Source organism: Nesoenas mayeri, assembly GCF_963082525.1.
Source record: "Nesoenas mayeri genome assembly, chromosome: 3".
Classification (NCBI taxonomy): domain Eukaryota; kingdom Metazoa; phylum Chordata; class Aves; order Columbiformes; family Columbidae; genus Nesoenas; species Nesoenas mayeri.
In genome coordinates, this window is record NC_137544.1 from 71,541,841 (window position 1) to 71,562,465 (window position 20,625).

The window sequence follows — 20,625 nt, forward strand, 5'->3', positions numbered from 1 at the left end:
GTGGGAATACTCTGAACTACAGAATAAAGGTGAGGAAGAAAACAGGACAGTTTAGGTTAGAACAGTCAGAAAAAGTAGACTGTGGCAATTTTCCAGTGGCTGTTTCTTCATCTCATTTCTGAAGCTGAATGGTTATTGATTGGCAGCATTCCCACAGCTCATACCTGTAGCACCCTGGTCACAGGACACAGTCATCTTTTTCCTCTCACCTAGCACAGGATACTAAGCTCATTAAGCTGTTTGTTCACTGAGAAGGTCCTAACTGATCTGGAGAAATCAGGATGCTGCTCTATGTTCTCAACATGTGCAGATGTCAAGTGACAGACATTGCATATTGGAGCCATACTGCGAGCAAGGAGTGCTGGTCCTTGAAATCAGCAACATACATATGTGTGTGCTGGGTTGTAAGATAATAACTCTGCTAACCTGTAGAATTTGATATGTAATGCCAGAATCTTGCAGGAAAGGAGAAAGTCATTATGAAAATAAGCACATACATCATCAAAAGGCTTTTTGCTTAAAATATATTCTGAAATTGTAAATGCTTTGTTATACTATTATTTCTGTATGCATTAGAATTTGCTTTACTGGAGAACACTAAGGAATACATTTCTTCTCCCTGACATTTGCTAATAACTAAGAAGTAATTGATAATAATCAGTGTTCATGCCTGCTGTTAGAAATCACAGACTAAATATCAGCATTACGCCGTGACAATAGCCAACACTGATAGAGAAAGACATTTAGCCTGTAGAAAAAATACATTATTAATGTATACTTTCTAATGATTTTCTAATGGGGGATAGTTTATGCTGAATCAGAAGGTACGTAACTTCATAATTACATAATATGAACACATTTATTTTGACAAAGTGGAAAAATATTTTCCAGAAGTCCACATACTTTAGGGACCAGGGGAATGGTGAGGGCATAAGAACAGCAAGTAAGTGTTTTAGGACTGGCCAGATTGAAGTAGGAAGAGGGACATGAGAGAATGAAACCATCTGCCAAGGCAAGCCTGGGGAATGAGGGCCCAGAAAAAGAAGTGACTTGAGCTCCAGAGAGCAGAGCTTAGTGGAGGAATTTCCAAGAGCTAATTCTACCCAAGTGGGCAAAAATGCCTCCAGTATAGTCCTAGTAAAGTCATCTTAATCTCTTTTTAGCTCTTGCATTACATTATCTATTTAAAAGAACAAAATCACCTGTTAACTTACTAAAAACTTAACTCTTGTTTTACTTTTATGGGCCTGGACTTTGAAGGCTGAAGAATATTTCTTTTCAGTGAAGCAGAGTGCATGCACATGTTTGTTTTGAAAGAAAATTCAGTGTTTGGAGAGGGAAAAACTACCTTGTTCCTTTTTTGATTGCTATGTTCCTTCTATTAATTGAAAAGGGAACAAGCACCAAAGAGAAGATATTTAGGAGGTTAGATTTCAAGGCTGTAGAAAAAGAACAATGCTCTCTGTAAATGAATATCCAAACAAAATCCTCCTCCAGCTATTTTTAATCAGCAGAGGTCACATATGTGTCTGATACAAGCAGACATCTACTTTGGCCTTCTTAAGAAATGCTGCAGCATGGGATTTCTTTTTTTTTTTTGCCTAGTTTTAACAAAGAAAAAGAGCCTGAATGGATCACAGAATGAAGCATAAATTTCAGTTATCTTCCCTATCGCTTTCTATTCAAGGCTTAGTTTGGTCTTTCCACTAGATCCTAAGCTTTGGTATTTTGCTCTAAGGATTCGAATTCTGATAATACTGACTGAGCATTTATCTACCTAGAAAAATTCTACCAAATAAGGTCATGGCAAGTCAAATTCCCACAAGGATCTTTTTATTCTAGTTCTTAGGGTTTTATAGTTCAGCTTCAACTACCTTAAAAGAGAGGCAAGCAAAACCAAAAAACCACTTCCTTATACTGGAAAAAGACTATCCAACTAGCATTTGGCAGTAACGGGTATGCTACCTGTTAAATTATATTGATTTAAAATCACATCCAAGTATAAATTAATATCTAAGTATATAGCTCTTTCCTTGATATGCTTAACTGCCCAAGTGTGGCAGCAGGATTCAAAAAATATGACATTTTTTTCTTTCTGCAGAGAAATACCCAATGGAGACAATACCAGATGTGTTCAGATGGGTCATATTTTATTAAGAAAAAAAAAAAAAATAAAGCTTTTGAGAAGGAATGAGCAGGACTTTTCAGCTGTTTCCAAAAAGGCATGTTAATATTTTGACATGAAGGTTCGCATTTCCTAACCTGAAGAGAAATAGCGAAGTTGTCACAAGGAATGACAAACCTCTATCTGAAAAAATGACATCCAGATAAAACCTGTGCTATGAATATTGCCTCAGAACATAAAACTACGATAGCACTCGCAGTTACACAGGTGATTTTATACGTTGTTCAAAGTCTTCCTAAAGTCTACATGTCCTTCATATTTGCTCCTGCCAATGAACTGAGGTAAAAAAGTAACCCAACACTTCCAACATAGCATCTCCAGAAGCTGAAGAAGTAAACTAAAAAGTATAAACTATGCAAATATTCTGCCAACCTGGAGCTGAGATAATATTTGTCTGAAATTAAAAATTTCAATGAACTAGTAAGTAACTGAAAAGTAATACATCATACACTGAAAATGAAGACAGGAAGTAGCACGAGCAATTGAAGAGTTTCTTCGTGTGGAAGGTGATTGGATTTTGGAACAAGTGACTCAGGCCAGCAATTTAGCTGAAAGAGTTAGCAACAAACACGCAGCAACAAATTATGTTTTTGTTTCTTTGTCATAGAGACACATACGGATCTCATTTATATTTCATACATTTCAATATTTTCTGAACTAGTCCTTTCCTGGCGTTTACCAAGTCTGTGTTATTATGCATTAGAAATTTGCAGCAAAACATGTTAAAATATTGTTAGCTTGTAGTACCCTGAAATTGGCTAAAAGAACATTTTTTACATCCAGAAACTGTCAACTGATTTGGATTCTTATTTGACAAAAAATGACCTTTCAAGCTAAATATGCACACATTTTTTGTCTGATTAATTATATTTAAAATTAATTAAATTAAAATTTATTTAGAATCTTCTTCGTAGTTCGGAGGCAAAACATAGTATCAGCTATCACATACTTCACGTTGCAAAGGCAATGCACTCTATCATCAAGAATGGGGTAAATCAGGACAGGGTTTGAGGTTTTTTCTCTCTGCACCTCCAGCAGCAATTATCTCCACAAGGTACATCTGTTAGAGGTTCCCAGGCTTTCCAGACAAGGGAAGGAGATGCCAGTGTACCACGATGAGTTTCTGATGCTGCTTTGGTATGACAGAAGCATGAGCTGCCTGATGGCTCAGGTGTTAAGCACTTAGAATTCCAGATATCCACAAATTATTCTGTGTCTGGGTACGTTTCTTTTGAACAATTGCTCTGTTCTGGTAAAACCATATATCAAATAAATATCTGAGCAAATATAGCTGTTCCTCGATAATTCCATGTTACTTAGGAGAATACAGAGATTTCATTCATTTGGTGCTCACCTATTTGAAAAACCTTAGAGTAAGACAGGGTATTACACTCTAAAGCTTGATTCCATATCTTCTCGTCTTGAAAGCTGTTAGCAATTGAAAATAAGCATAAAAGGGAAGGATGGGGAAATGATTGCTTCCAATTTCAAGCAAAGTAACTCCTACCCAAAAGCTTTGTTTTTTCTGCTCATCTAAAATTTGAACACCATTAGTTTCTGAAATGTGAATCTGAATTGAAACAGCTAAGCTTGATTTTAGTAGAACTAGTAATACATAAGAAGCCTTAAAACTGGAACTTGTTATTAATAATAATAATAATAAATGTCCTAGTTTGTTTATTTGTTATGTTTATACTTCTATTAAGACCACAGGAAAACAGTTATATCTTAAAGAATGCTGATTGAAAGCAGTTCTTGATTAATATTAATTAATAATGTGCAAAGGCGTCTCACACATCAGACTTGCCAATAAACTTAGAATATTAACTTTTTTTATATTTTTGCTTAAACTTGTTAATTATTATTGTTTACTCCTTCCTTCAAAGCCTGCAAGCAGAGTACATTCATAAACAAGGCAGCAATTGTATTCTGTTTTTCTATAGTTAATGTGATTCCAAGTGTTCAACACAAGTCATACACTTGCCTACCCAGTCTCTTTTTCAGTTGTAGGGGAACATCCTCACCAAAATAGAAGCACATGTTCAGCCATTTTGGAAAGTGTTTTGACAATATTGATATGGATTGCCAAATTACTCAAAATTTGAAAAATATGTAAGAGATGTAGTTAAGATAATTAGTTACTGTAAATAAAAACACCAGTAAAAGATTATTAACTTGCAATGAAAGTTCCCTCCTAAATTTTCCCAATACTTACAACAGGGCAAATGAAACAGTGGTGTTGGGGCTAACTTTCTGCTGGGAGCTAGAAAGAATAGAAAGGCATCTATATATTGTACATTCAATAGGTGCAGGCTATATGAGATGTAAAAATTGCTCATGGTTCTGAAACTTGCTAAATTGCCTTAAAAGCCCAAACGCAAATGAATTACACACTACAGTGCTCAGAAAAGTAGGTTCTATATACTTCGTGGACACAGACATACATCATTTTGAAAGCATGGCATCCCCTACAGGAAACTATAAAAAGTTACTACTTGTAATAATGATATGAAACTGAAACCAACTACATCTGCCGTTGCAATTAATTCACTATCATACAATATTACATTGATATTATTTTCTGCAACACTTAGTAATACTATATCTGGAGATAGTTTCTTATTGAACAAGTAACAAACCGACAGTATATTCTGCTAATTTAGTGGAGTATTTTGGCTCACAAACTCACAGAGTATGAACTAGATCTCTGTGCTCTCTTTCCTCATTGTCATGAGCTACCGTGTTCTGCATCAGTAGGACAGCCATGAGAGACAGCAGGAAAACAGCCGTGGTCCCCTCTTTAGTGCAGAGTGACTAGAGATGCAAATGAAATTTTTGGTACAGTGTCTGACTGCTCTATACCAAACTGAATCAGGAGGTCCTATGAGTTTGAGCTTCTTTTTCATGAATTTCAATTAATTCTGTGTGATCTATTTCTTTCAGCCTCAAAAACATCCTAATCATACAGATTAATCAAAATTGTCAGAGGACTTTGGTAACTAGCTCTGTAGCAAGTAAGAAAGTCAAGGGCACATAAAGATTCAACCTTTGGCAGTATTACCTGTATGCCTTTACTGCCTAAAGCGGCCATCTTAATGTACATGGTCATCTTTAACATATGCTTTTGCTTTCCAGCTGCTCTTATATTATTTCAAAATTAACAGCTGAAAATAAACTGAGAGTAAGCTTTAGTTACTATCCACTGACATAACACGTTATAAAATACACATCTTCCCACTGAACTAAAAAGGAAGGCTGCTATAGGCAGGAGGGAAGAACATCATAGCTCTTCAGTTCTTCCACAGAACACCCAATTTAACACATAAACACTGCTTTACTTGTAGCATTTGACCTATCTTACACAGAAGTGTAATATATCACAGGAGAGGTAAAGTATAGAATGAACAAAAGCATCAAAGCCCACAATTGTAAATGGAAGTTTGGTAAAAAAGAATGCAAGCTTGATTCATGCTCATTCAGCTCCAGCTTAGGAAGTCTCCAAAAGGCTGGTCCATGAGACCTCAGATCAAGCTGAACTCTGCATCGGATGAAATCTTGACTACCGCAAGCATGTTTGAGATCAACAACGAAAAATGCCTGAACAAAAGGGAATAAGAACTGTGTCCAGAAAGCATTTTTTCTTACAGAGTCAATGCATTGTGACTACACAAGAAAGAACCCCTAACATAATCTACACAACAGTAGAGTACAATACAAAAGAAGCAATATCGGCAGATTGCATCATCATTATTTGGCCTCATAAGAGTAGGTTGTAGTGACTCTTGCAGTTCAAACCCTGCAGTTCACATTCCAGGACGAAAGGCTGGAAATTAATTAATGCATCCTGATACAAACAAATCACATAGATGGAACTTACTATTACAATGAAAAAAAAGGATAAAAATTAATTAGCATAAATAAATTATTAACAGAATCACACAGAATCCCAGAATGGTTGGGGTTGGAAGGGACCTCTGGAGATCATATAGTCCAACACACCTGCTAAAGCAGATTCACCTAGAGCAGATACCACAGGAATGTGTCCAGGCAGGTTCTGAATGTCTCCAGAGAAGGAGACTCCACAGCCTCTCTGGGCAGCCTGTTCCAGCACACTGACACCCTCACAGTAAAGAAGTTTCTCCTCATATTCAGATGGACACTCCTATTCTTCAGCCTTTGCCCACTGCCCCTCATCCTATCGTTGGGCACCACTGGAAGGAGTCTGGTCCCATCCTTCTTGACACCCATCCTTGAGATATTTATAAACATTAATGAGATCCCCTCTCAGCCTTCTCTTCTCCAGGCTGAACACACCCAGCACTCTCAGTCTCCCCTCATAAGAAAGGTTCTCTAGACTCCTGATCATGTTTACAGCTCTCTGCTGGAGTCTCCAGGAATTCCTTGACCTTCTTAAACTGGGAAGCCCAAAACTGTATGCAGTACTGCAGATGCAGCCCCACTAGGGCAGAGTAGAGGGGGAGGATAAACCTGCTGGTCATGCTCTTCTTAATGCACCCCATTATACCGTTGGCCTACTTGGCCAAAAAGGCACATTGTTGACTCACGGTCAGCCTGCTGTCGACCAGAACTCCCAAGTCCTTCTCTGCAGTGCTGCTTTCCAGAAGGTCCACCCCTAACCTGTACTGGTGCCTGGGGTTATTCCTCCCCAGGTGCAGGACCCCATACTTGCTTTTGTTGAATTTCATCAGGTTCTTCTCTGCCCACTCTTCTCCAGCCTGTCCAGGTCTCACTGGATGGCAGCACAGCCCTCTGGCGTGTCAGCCCTTCCTCCCAGTTTGGTATCATCAGCAGACTTGCTGAGGGTGCACTCAGTCTCTTCATCCAGGTCACTGATGAACAGGCTGAACAAGACTGGATGCAGTACTGACCCCTGGGGAACCCCACTAACTACAGTGCATGTCACAAGCTTTTCCTGACTCAGCAGCCTGACATAGCCAAGTAAGTCATTTCTTTAAATGCCATTTTAGTCAATAAATGGAAGAAGTCTTCTTCAAAACAATATAAAGCTAAAGAACTACAGGGAATATTGAGTTATAGCAATGTTCAAATACAGACTTCAGCCTCCTTCCTCTAGTGTAATGAAGTCAGGACATGACACACAATTCTTCAGCAACAGGACCTCGCACGCCATTCCTGGAGCGCACCTTTTGAAATGTCAGCATGCCGATGCCATTTTACAAAGGACTGAATGAAGCCACTACAAAGAGATTTCAAAGTTGACAACGACAAAACAAGCCCCAACAGCAAACTTCATCCTTCTCTCATTTTAAGAAAGGTTATTTCTCTCTTGAAGCCTCTGTTTGCTAAACTAATGCAATTTCTCTCACGTAAGCAGCACTAGAAACCCCCCTGTGGACTGATAAGCCTCCAGTACAGTCCAAGTTTCAAACTCTGGACGCGGGCCTTACTGTGAGCTAGCATATATCCTGTGGGGATATTACTGTTCTCTGCTGCTAGAAAAGTTCAGTTTTTAGCTTTAACTATAAATACACAATACATGACACAAAATTACCTTACAATGGAAGGAGTATGTCTCCTAATGCAGTGAAACAATAGAACATATGAAAGTTTCCATAAATGTGAACAAAGTGAACTCTCTCTCCAGTCCTATATTTCATTTTTTTATCAATAGCAATTTTTTTTCAATATTTTCTATAGCCCACAGGGGCCTCACAAAGTCAATCTTTCTTTTTAATAGAAAAATAACATTTCTGAGAGATTTGAATTATGTCAGGAGATAAGTAATTCACAGACTACTTTATGACTGACACATTTACACCCAGAGACGCAAGGAGATTAAATCCTGTGGCTACTTGAGGTATGAACCCATTCTGTGCCAATCTTCCTCCATTTGTTTCTGGAGACTGACATTGTGCAGTGCTCACCAGTCAGAAATACATCAATCCTTCAGAGAAACAGGAGAGGGAACTTCCATTTGCATTCTCTTAAACAGATGAGATCAGCAATGAATTCTATTGGAAATGAACACTTCTGAGGATGCTGTTTTTATTACCTCTGCAGTGATAAAGGATGGCATTTACAGAATGGTCCTCTGAAAAGCAAGTGCACAAATCATTGCAGGCATATAGTGTAGGTACCAATACAGTTAAGTGTCAAGGCATCCAGCCTCTCCACTCTTCTGAAATCAGAAATAGAACTCAGAGCTCTAATTTATAATAAGGTGAAGTGCTTACCTGGCTGAATAGTGCTTACATGGCCAACATTTCTTGTTAAAAATATATCCCATCAAATCAACAGTTACCGGTTCAACCTCTCCAAATCTAGTTTCCTATAATGTATTTAGAATTGCATGTAATTCTACACTGCATAATTCTTCAGTTGCCATGTGGGTTTATAGGATAACAATTCCCAGTATCTGCCTTCATCATAAATTGTAATATTGAGAAAGCTGAGGAAGTTTAAGCTTAATATTTTCTTTCAATTTATTGTTGTAAGCAACGCATTCACAGTCTAGTCAGGTAAACGAGCTGGAGTATCTCCTAAATCAGTTTCCCAGACAACAGACTTCCATGGATTACTGCTCTTCAGTTTGGATTTTTTTTTCTCTTCTTTAAAATTGTACTGAATAAAGTTCCAGTTTTTTAATTAACACACACACACACACAAATAATCATTTTGCAAGGTATGGGTCTTTAATGCTAAAGAAATCACTTGGGTCTGGTGACCCACTAAGTGGGTCTACTGCCAAAGTAGATTTCTGCATACAATGAGACCTCCTTTGAAGGAGATATCATGTTCATCTCTGCTATTTTAGGTGTCAGGCTTTGAATGTAGTTTTTATATTGTCCCCAGGTAGCCTTACATTGCAAACTATATTAACACATTGAAAATTTCCAGTTCTAATAGTTACTGGAATTTTTTAAAAAGTTGGCTTACCAGTGGCTGCTGTCAAATAATATACTTTTGCAATTCAGATCTTTGAGTTTCCTCGCTTTTGCAGTCATCTCTAATAGATCTTAACCTCACTTTGCCTCTTGCTTTCCTGTTAGGTAGGACAACTTCATCTCCTTCATATATATAATAGATTTTTATTCAGTTGCTCATTTGATCTTCCTCACATTAAGTAAATGCCATATAATTAAGCATAAACCTCTCTGTCAGACCTTTCCAGTCTACCTGACTCCTTATCTGAAATTCCCACAATCCTTCTAGCCTTCTGATACTCAGTCTTGAAATGTTTCCATCAGCATGAAACATGTACATGTACATGTATCCTTTCTTCCCCTTCTTATTCTGCTACTCTGTTGCATCACTTCCCCTCTTCCTGTGTTTTGATAGTGGAATATATTTAAAATCTTCCTATCATAGCACAAAAATTTGCAAAATTGTTTTGAGAAATCTAACAGAAGTTTCCACTACTACTTGTTGCCCAGAAACAAAAATTACATAAAATGTTACATAAAAGTTCCAGTATTAAAAAGGTGAGCATCTTAGTACATTCAGGCACTGCAGTTTTCACTACTAATAAAGAAAAAGGGAATACTTTCACAAAGCATAAGGTTTCCAAATACATATATCCGATGGGTCATTTTCAATTCATTCATTGTCATCTACTGTCATTGAGACAGTTCTGCTATAAAATTCTGAGACTAGAAACATTAAGATGTTTTAAAATTGCATTGATTCTTCCTTTCCTGAAGCTCAGACAATTTAAATTACGCGTGCTTAAGCTGTAGTAATAAACACGCTACTATAAGATTAATAGTAAACAAAGACCCCAAATCACTGTCTAGGGTAATGAAAATAATGCAAGAATAAAGGTTATATGTTGTTGCTTAAAGAGGAAAGTAGCTATTATTTTCTGTACTTAAACACACTTGTATACATTTGTCTGTTTTGTACTTACAATATGCTGCATACTGTGAAAGATACAAATGAATAGATGGATATGTTAAAGATGCTAAGGTAGTACAGTAAAAATATTTTATAGGATAATTTGGGATGAGCTTCACAAGAAACAAATCATGAACTCAGAGCTCTGGTATATCACGCATACCCAATATACAACAATAAAACTTTTATATGTTTCCATCATGCTGTTTTATGTCAAATAGTTAATAGGGAAAAACTGTATTAGAAATGTTTTGGAAGTTTAAAGATGTTTCATTATTGGTATCTTTTTTTATATTAATTCTGTCATAAAACTAGCAACTGTGGTGTCATGCACATGTCCCTTCATGAGAAGTGTAACCTTAGCAACCAAAAAATTGCCAACATTTACATACCTTTTCAAAATTACCTAAAATAAGGTTATAACCTTTTATACATTATCACGCATATATAGACAAACTGATATGAAGATACACATGAAGTCCAATATCTTGCCAGAGGGTCTAGCTGTTTTCCTGGCAGGAACACAAGTGTCTGAGATGAGACAACTCTCCCAGATCTCCCACAAGGTCCCCTCCACTACCTGCAGATTACCCTGTAGCTCTATAGCCTCTTGCAGATCTCTCTGTTTCTTGGTTAGATACAAGATCAGAAAACAAGGAAGTCAACAGTTAGTACAGAAACACATCATCCAATGAGAGAAGAAACCATAAGTAGAAGAAGATGTTTGTTCACTGGCAAGTAGAGCGGATCTGCAAGCCAACGTCATTTTCTCCTTTGCTCTCTGCCCTTTATTTCATAGGCTGGGAAAGGGAAAGATCAGAAAGAACAATTTGCTTCTAAAGTTGGTTTAACACTGAAATGGGCAACAGATATGGGATGGAAACAGGATTTCGAAGAACTGGAATTGATTGGGTGTCAAGGTTTAAGGCAAGGCGGCAATAAACCGTGGCAGACGCTCCCTGTTATCTCCTCAGTTCTCGCCACCCCTTTCCTTTAGATTGGAAAGATGATAAGGAAGATAAGGGGAAAGAAAGAGAGACTTAGACTTCAAGTTGGAGCCTTTTAAAGGGTTTTACTAATGCTACTAATAAATAGAGAATATATACAAACTATACAAAACCACTCGAGTGCTCGATGTGGAGTTGGTGTCACTCCAGCAGCAGAACTGGGTGTACGGAGCTGGCGGCTCCAGCAGGTGCAGCTCAGGCCCCCGGAAGTCATGGGCGGGACTTCACAGCGAACCAGAACCTGGCTGCAGGGACGCAGGGCCTGAGGCCTGTAGATCACAGGCAGACAGGCACGGTCCTCTCTAGATGCCGGCCATGGTCCAAGAAAGACTGACCCTCGTGGTCACCCTCTTATACAGGGGGTATGACCATCTTGGGATGGAATACTTCCATTGGTCAGTTCTAGTCACCTGTTCCATCCACCCCTCCTCAAACATGCCCCTCTCACAGCAGAACGTGGGAAGACTTATCAGTCTTTCTTAGCTACCATAGTAATAAATCTAAACATGAGCTGCTTCAGCATTCCGTTGGTCTCTTATCAGCACCAAATACAGCATCCTAGGAAAAATATGCAGGCTAAAACTCAGAAAAGTACAGCCACTTGGAAGAACTGAGCTGAAAGAAAAATCACTAAAGAGAACTGGTCTTGTTTTTAACAAAACCAGGACATTGGGAGAGGCAGAAATGGAAGCAGGAAAAGTTTTTTGAACTGTGGGAAACCAATAATAAGAAAGGCAGGAAAAGTGAAGAAAACACTGATCAATTAATTCAGGAACAGCATTGGAAACTGGACTGAGCAGGAGAGGGAGTAACATCCATACTTCATGGATGGAAGGTACAGCATTTCACACCAGCCGAGGAGCTTCCCCAGGACAGTAAGGACTCTGTGTGTGTGTGTGTGAAAGAGAGAAAGGGAGAGAGGAGAGAAAGAGAGAGAATGAGTGAGAGAGCAAATGAGAGGGAGAGAGAATGAGAGGCACCGTGCTGGCTCATGGAAACTCAATGGCATCACTTTCGCTAAATCACTGAAGCCAATGTTTTACCTGAAAAAAATGAAATAACAACCTGCTCTGGATATGAAGAAAATTAAAATTGTGTCATTTGTGGGACAGATATTTTTGCCACCTTATTTAGTCTAAATGAAGAGAGAAAATTATATTGCTCTGGTTTTTTACTTGTTACTGATTTTTTTTTTTTCTTAACATTTCATCTTCATTTTTTCAACAGGCTTTTCGAGTTCATAAGAAAGCTTCTAGAAACTGTAAATTTAGCAAGGGTTGCTCCAATAAAATGACATATAACGAGTTACATAACTACTTTTGCCTCAGTAACTCCTAAATTAATTGTCTTCTTTCTCTTTAAGCCTGAATTGGAGTTATTTTTTTTAGGATGATCGATGTGATTTTTCTGTCATGGGGCCTTTGTCGTCATAATCCAACAACTCTGTTCTTTTGAGTTCTTTTTTCACTCCCCACTCCCCCCATCAAAGCTATTCCTAACAGTAATAATTCTGCATCTCCTACAGTATGGAGGCTCATCTGTGATGAAAACTCTGTAATTAGATATGAAGTGTTTAAGTTTAGCCCCCACATTTTCAATTAAAATGAGTGAGAAAGCTTGAAAAACAAAAATAAAATTAGAAGGAAACTAAATAGCTGAGTCACCTTGATAATTCCAAATATGAATGCATTACAGATGACATTTAAGACAATCAGAACTGTAAAAAATTAAGTAAAATGAAGACTGAAGCAAAGAAATTATAATAGCAAGGGATTACATTCTACCATTCTATTGAGGAGATAGATTTGATATGCTGCTTATTATTTTGAAATATTTTTCCAACACTTAAGTTTCCATCTTTTCCTCTACGATTTTGTTTTCCAGACATTAAATTCTCTATGATAAATAATAATCCACACAATCTGTCATAATTTCCTATTTCTTAATCCAGTATTTTCACTATGTAAAGTCTTCAATAAATCATATTTTTGTTTGGTTTTAAGGCAATACAAATATTGGACAATTATTGTTCTATTTAGGTTATGAATTAGAACATATACAGTGTCTATGGATCCTTCCTTACAAATGTAGCCTACCAGAACAGTTAATACTATGTTTTTCTTTTGGGGAAATCAGAGAAAGAAGGGAGGAAATCTCCCTCTTACCCTTGAACTTCTGCTAATTCAACTATAGTTTTTGGTAATGGTTTGCAAAATACTTAACACTTTTTCACTGGCGCAATTTACAAAGGTGATGAGTGAAAGACATGGGCTGACCTTTCTTTCACTATCATGATTTACAAACTCATAAAAGTTCTTACTCACGGCCACCACTTCAACAACTACAGGTTTTTGAAGTTTTGTTTCTTATGTGTTTCCCTGCTGCACCTTAGAGCAGGATCTGAATAAAAAAAATGGACAGCACTGTAAACATATGAATTGCATTATACTCATGACAAGGGAGAAAGATTCAGCAAGTGCCTGTACAATGCAAGTATTCAGGGACAAAACTAAAGCACATCTAATATTAGCGCAGTTTTCAAGATAATTGCACTCTGAAACACTGTACATGTTTTCAGAAGAACTACAGTGGTTTGCCAGAGGAGTTCCTTATCAATATAATGTATTTCACACAAATAGTATTGCAGTTTCTCTATCAGTCCCACACAAAACAACCACTCTTTAAGAAATGGATTTCATAAAACCCACTTAATGGTCTCAGTGTAGTGAATTTTAGCTGCCTAAAGGAAACAAACAAACAAACAAACAAATTTTTAAAAAAACATCTGCTGCCTCAACATGTTCTCACATATAAGAAAGTACTAACAACCATAGATGGAATGGAAATTAATTCAAAAGACTCCCAACTTACTGAAACTGTCAGCAAAATGGAAAAAAAAAAAGAAACTCACTTTTAGAAATTTGGAAATTATTCTAGAAGAGCAACACATGTCAGTCGGAAATATTATTAGTCAATAAGACTCCTATAAGAATACTGGCACCAGCAACCCTATTCCAGGGAACCATGAACCAGATTTAGCAGAAAACACAGATTCATCTCAGTACTGAAACACAATTCTAGAAATTGTATAGAAACTAGTAGAGCGTGCACACAGCAGAAATTTTACAAAGAAAACCCTGTCACACATCGTCCTGAACCATCAGCAGACCAAATAGAACATATAAAAAATGTCAGAAGAATCCAGAAGGTACCAGCAAAGCTCAAGGCCATTCTGATGCTGCAGCCCCTTCAGACCTGGCCTATTCACTTTCTGGAGTCAGCAAACTGCCTGAAGATAATTTATCCCTTATTTGTCTATAGTTAAATCTTTTTCATAGTCTCCTACTTCACATTGCATAGAAAGAACAGAACAGTAATGCATTAAAAGCAGAGTTACTGGTCTTGAAGGTCTAATTTATTAATGAATTTAGATCTCGATCTGCCATAACAATTAACAAGCGATGTATCCTCTTAAACAGATACGGAAAATCTGTAGATCTGATCAGGACCTGACTTAATTTCATACTAAACATGGCTACATGGTATTTTTCATATTCATTATAAGCATACAAGACCATGAGGCCCATCACAAGTCTTGGAAAAACCTACTCAACACACAGAGTCTCTGTTGTCACATACAGAAGAGTCTGCAGCCATCAAAAGAAGCAAGAGTGAGTAACAGTTATCCACTCATTTAGCCAAGTCCATATCACCTGGCAACACAGACAGCATCTCTAGATCTCCTTTATTACTATAATATACCTAAGTATTCTTCATCTAGCTTTTTTGGTTTGAAGAACTACAGTCTTCATCTAGCTTTTTCTGGTTTGAAGAACTACAGTATACATCTCTTCCAGGTTTACAAGTAAGAAGAGATCCACAGGTCAATTAAATATTGACCCAAAATACTGGTTCAAACACACATACATAAAGTAATTTTCTCTCTCTGAATTTCACAAAGGGTGATTGATTCAATCAGGATATCTGTGAGCAAATCTCTCCCAACAGTGCTTACGTATGCAAATGTTGGCTCAACTGTATTCTGTAGCCCATAAAACTGCTGAATATCAAAGATGTTCCTGTGAGTGATTTGGTATCCTACATACAAACCAGTAGTTTGTAACAAAAGGTACTACTTGTTGTGCATGTCAAAAGACTCATTCTAATCTAAGTGTTCATGGGTTTTGTCCTGGTTTTGGCTGGGATACAATTTATTTTCTTCCTAGTAGCTGGTATAGTGTTGCATTTTGGATTTAGTATAAGAATAATGTTGATAACAGACTGATGTTTTAGTTGTTGTTAAGTAGTCAAGGACTTTTCAGCTTCTCAGAGCTAAATTCCTGTGAAGTGTATGCTCCAAGCCTCGAGCTTGTGTTCCAGTCAAACAAAAGCTAACTCTGATTTAGAAGCTATCTCAGTGGAGCACTGTTCTAAATTTCACAAGTCCTTCTACTAATCATATCCTTTGTCTTTTTGTGTTTCGAGGAACTGTATTTTCTACATTTACCTCATAGAGGAAACACTGTCAAAAAGAAATGGTACTGGGCTGGGAAACAGAAGACTTAATTCTATCCCTGTTTTGCTGCTGAGTGTGAACAAGCCAGGCTACTGATTCCCTTCACATCATTTGTCTGTCTTACTCATTTATACTATAAGCCCTGCAAGGCAGGGAATATCTCTTACAAAATGTTTGCAAAGAGCTTCTTCACACAAGGGGATTTTGAGTTCTCCAAGAAAGGGCAAGCCTGTATTACTGTTTCTATTACCAGTAGTAAATTTTAAATTGTTTGCATTGAGGAAAATTGTGTAACAATAAATATTACATATTTTACTTCCAGAAGGTTTGTTAAGTAATTTTGCTGTTCTTGGAGGCAAGGGCAATATTGTTGTAAACAGTCATCTCCCATTACAACACTTCAGTGTTCCAGATAGGTAGCCATGTCCCGTTTATTCCTTTTGGTGACCCTGTTACAGTTCTGTTCTTCTTTTGCCCTTGTGATTGCTATGAGATCTTACCACTGTTCTCATGTACTCATGACAGCCTTCTGAAAGAATTCCTGTGTTGGATATATATTAATTAATTCTATTCATTCCAAAGTGTATTATAATCAACAGGGATTACATTAATCATTCTTCAGAATATTTAGCACCCTTAAACTGTCACCATTTGCTGTGCTTTTAGGAAGCAGCTTATTGCTCTAGTTCCTTCTTATGACATCCAAATTTTGCAGGTCTCATTCTTCATCCAGTCACTACCAATCTTTCCTTACCATGGCTCTAATTTCACTACTTGCCCCTTAGTCACTAGCTAAGATACTGATCTCCCCTGTGCACAGTTGAATCAGTATCTAATCTTCCTCTCTTTTTTCAAGGACAAAACACTTATCTGAGGTACCAAATTAAATGTCTCCACACATATTTCACTTGTATCCTTCGTACATTTTTTCTACTGTTGTTGTTGATAACAAGTTACTTATTTAAGATCTCAACTTGGCATGGTCTTTCTTACAATAATTTCTCTTTAATGTTTGTCCATTCCGGCTTCATTTCTTATTTACAGGTTTCAGCTACCATGAAAGATTTTTCCTTCTCTCCAAACAGGAAAATCAACATAGCTTTCACATTCTCAGTGATGTTTTGTATCAGCTGCCTGAGATCCTAAAGTAGCTGTCAAGAGAAATCAAGTTGTCTTATAAGCTGTGAAACCAATAAAGTTTGCTATCCTGGAGTATTTCCTATATCCCTGCCCAACTCTCCTGTAATTATCACAGGTTTTCCCATGTCCTCTGTAATCTCATGATCTCTAATACTACCAGTTCTCCTTCCTGACCTCTAGATTCTCCAACAGTATCTTGGCCAAATAAGCTCAAAAGTAATTGATGAAAAATAGAGGGACAAAGTGGTCTTACTAGAAATTCTACATCACTATAAAATAAAATAACTTAAAAGCATCAGCTGAGTATAAATCTATGTTGTCTTTTTCTTGTTCTGCATGCAAACCTCTAGGTCTAGGAAACAAGAGATAGTTTATTTGCTTGTATGTGATGTTAACTCTGAAATTACAGATGCAACATAAATGCCAGCAGTTAGTATTTCACTAGCACTCAAATTTTACTACCATTCAGCTTCTTATGCAAAGAGCTCCAAACAGCCTACCACAGGAAGTCAGAGACCTCAACTGTTCTTGTGCTGACAAATTTCCACAATAAATAAAAACACATACACAACTATATGACAGAAAAAACTGCGAACAAAGAAGTAAAATACACTCCATTAAATATCATAATATAACAATGCAGTTGATACGTTACTGATTATATTAATCACTGCAATATTTAAGACACTTAAATACAGAATATGGATTATAGGATCTGAAATAGCTTTTGAACTTCCTGTCTGCTTTAGAAGCCAAGGGTCAAAGCAATGAGTCTAGATCCAATTTACCAAATCATAAAAAGTCTTGACTACACATGGTAATTCTGACATTCCAATGAAATGAATTAAGTCACCAGAAGCCCTGTATATTTGGAAAGCAATTTTTAATTTAGCCTAGCAACAGATAGCATGTTCTATCCGACAACAGACTTGGTTGAAGAGTAAAACTGGGCCCAAAATCTGTGTTTCTTACTGACATAAAAAGCCAGTAACACCAATATCTACAGCTTCTCAGGAAGTCTTAAGTGGTTCAGAATCTTCTGACAGAACAACACAGACACCCAAATCTAGCAATAGGCAACTGGCAACTCCTACAATTCACATATCTTTTTTGTTATTATTCTTACATTTTCGTGTGTATGGTTTCCCATATAAATCAGAGTAGCACATTGTCATTTATCCTATGAATACATGAATCAACACTATCTACAGGTGATGCACTGGAGATAGACAACAATTCATATTTCGATACCTTCCTTTGTGTGCTGAAACTTCCTGAAACTCTTTGCAAAGCAATAAATACCATACTCAAGGAGGAATAGTGATAGGTCACCAATACAACAGTGACTTTCCGTGCCCAGGCTTAGCAGCCATTCTAAATACAGCAATATTTCTGAAGTGTGAGGGCAAATTAATCTGAAATAGTTCTGCTTGCGAGAGATCTTTTATATAATCACCTGCACTAGTGCAGATTGCATCTGCAATTCTTTGGTATCACACAGAAGGGCAGCAGTTTCATTAAATCTGTATTTGCACTCTGTTGAAAGGCCAGTAGGTTTCCCCAAGTTCCCCAAATATCTCGAATGTGTGACCTTATGCTAAGCCCTAGGTGTCTGAGTGAACTGCCAAATCCACATACAGGATAAACAGAAATATTTATGAAGCAACTGCAGCAGGACTGGTAATGGTATTAAAGACAAGAAAGAAGTGGAACCTACCTTTCCATGCTTAGTATTGCTCACCACAGATGAACACCCGTCTGCATTTATTGAAGAGAACAGTTAGCTAACCTTCAGGAGCAGAAATTCAGATACCTACTTATAGCCACTCTTCCATGCTCCTGCTACTCACTTAGCTTCACACATTTATGAGCTCAGCAGTCCGGAGTACACTTCTGTGGGCTTTCTGATCTGGAGCCATCCCTCCAGCAGTGCATGCACCTGCACGCATGTGCAGCAGCACTCAGAGCAGCAGCAGCAGCCCTGTAGCTATCCTCCAGGGGTCACAATTGGGTTACAAATTCTATCAAATGTGATGACTGTGCAACCTGATTTAGAGCAATTTATTCACATCCTTCTTCATTAAGATTCAAATGGAATAAGTAAGATAGAAATTGAACAGATACAGAAATTGTGCATGGCTTGCTTCTGTAGTCAGTAAACATTTATTCACTACGCACAGCTCTCTCTCGTGCTCTCTCTCTCATATTCTCTCTCTTCCCCTATCCTTCCTGCTTGCTGTTTTAATGCATAATTAAGAAGGTCAGAATTAATGAAGCAGTGTGGAGTAAAGTTCAAGGAATCCTCAGGCACTATTTATTCTATTAGATCTCAGGCATGAATGTCAGATTGGCAGCATTAGAGGCAGAGACAGCGTAGCTGGCAACAGTCCAGAAGCGAAGCTACTGAGGGAGACTTACCTGCAGTGTCAAGTCATTGCTGAGCTCCCTCCCTGCAAAAATCACCCGTAGCTGGTCAGCTGGAACTCCCTGTCGCTGGGCAACTGCCTCCTTCAGCTGGAGGATGCTGGCATCCGCACCAACCTCCACTGGGAAGCCGTGGCTGGAGTTGAACCTGACAAACACTGAACAAGAGCAAAACACCTGTTAAAGCGAGCTTTTCTCACAAGGTGTTTTTACTTGTGTGATGAGAGAGGCCTAGTCTGCAATTTCAGAGAGCATGTACTACTTTCAGAAAAAGCTATTAATACTCAGTGTACTGTTTTGAAACCCATCACAGAATAGTTAGTGACCAATAAACAAAACCCGTGTGTTTCCCCTTGATAGTGTTTGAAATTACAGAAAACAGTCAGAATCAAAAGAGACTCAGGTAGGCAGTTGTCTCGGTAGTTGCTAATTGGCACAACAGATTTTCAGTTGAGTCCTAACCTTAGCAGGCATGGGGCACACACACTTTCTGTGCATTTTCCCACTGCATATAATAAATAAATGCAGAAAATGGAGGTATGCTTTACAGCACAAATGCATTAAATAATACAAGGGAAGACAATTCCTTGTTACATAGTACAGCACAGTCATATAAACTGGTTTCCCACAGATATAATTCTACAGAAGATAATGATAGAAAGAAAATAACAGGCTAGCAGAAATGTTTGGGAGTGTTGTATTGAGCGTGGTCTTTTCAGAGTTCACTAAAATATCTGCAGTACATAACTCCTGCTGGCATCCACCTTCAGTGCAGAAAATCACTACTGCACCAGTCATATAATTTTTAGAGCTGCAGAAACTGGTTTTTACATCCAGAGAAGTCTGATAAATAAACTCATAAGCTTCCTGCCATTCAGCTGGAAGAGCTGTTTTTCATAAGGAGTCTGAACGTGCTCATTGAGTCCATGGTCAGGGGAATGACTACAAGAACTATGAAACAGGAAAAAACTTCATTATATCCGTATCAATCACAGAGACTGTACGAATGGTAGACGTACAGTGAACCACTTCAAACAATGGCTCTGAAGCAAAGGAATTAGCAAAACCCGATATAAAACATAAAATCATTTAGATCAATTAGGTAGTGGGTACCTGTCACCTAAACTGCTTGGGTATTGATTGAAACAACCAGTTTTCTTAAAGATTTATTTCCAATTCCCACTGCAATGTTTTAGCTGAAGATTTTATTCCTTTTCATTTTTGACGACTGACAGAAGCATAAGATCAAAAGTATCTATATAGTTTAAAGAAATAACTATTTTTAAAACTGAAAATTGGATCTTTATGACTTTTCAAAGACATAAAGTCTACCTGACCACTTCAAAGTTGTCAGTTACATTAAAAGCAATTGAATATGGCTGAGAACAGTGATATTGTTTTGCTGAGCAATGAACGTTGTCAATATTTGCATTTTCACATCCTTGCTTCAGATTTGGCTAATCTTTAAGGGACATGGC

At 37.6% G+C, this 20,625-nt stretch overlaps 1 protein-coding gene across 1 annotated transcript in view; it reads right to left on the minus strand.

Annotated features, from left to right (window-relative positions):
* Window positions 1-20,236, minus strand: part of PRKN (parkin RBR E3 ubiquitin protein ligase) — a gene marked incomplete at both ends in the record, with an annotated part of 576,161 nt that extends 555,925 nt beyond the window's left edge. The window contains 2 exon segments of the mRNA XM_080341443.1: window positions 19,142-19,305; window positions 20,167-20,236. Of these exon segments, the coding sequence (XP_080197569.1) occupies window positions 19,142-19,305; window positions 20,167-20,236 (234 nt within the window).
* Between the last annotated feature and the right edge of the window lie 389 nt (window positions 20,237-20,625).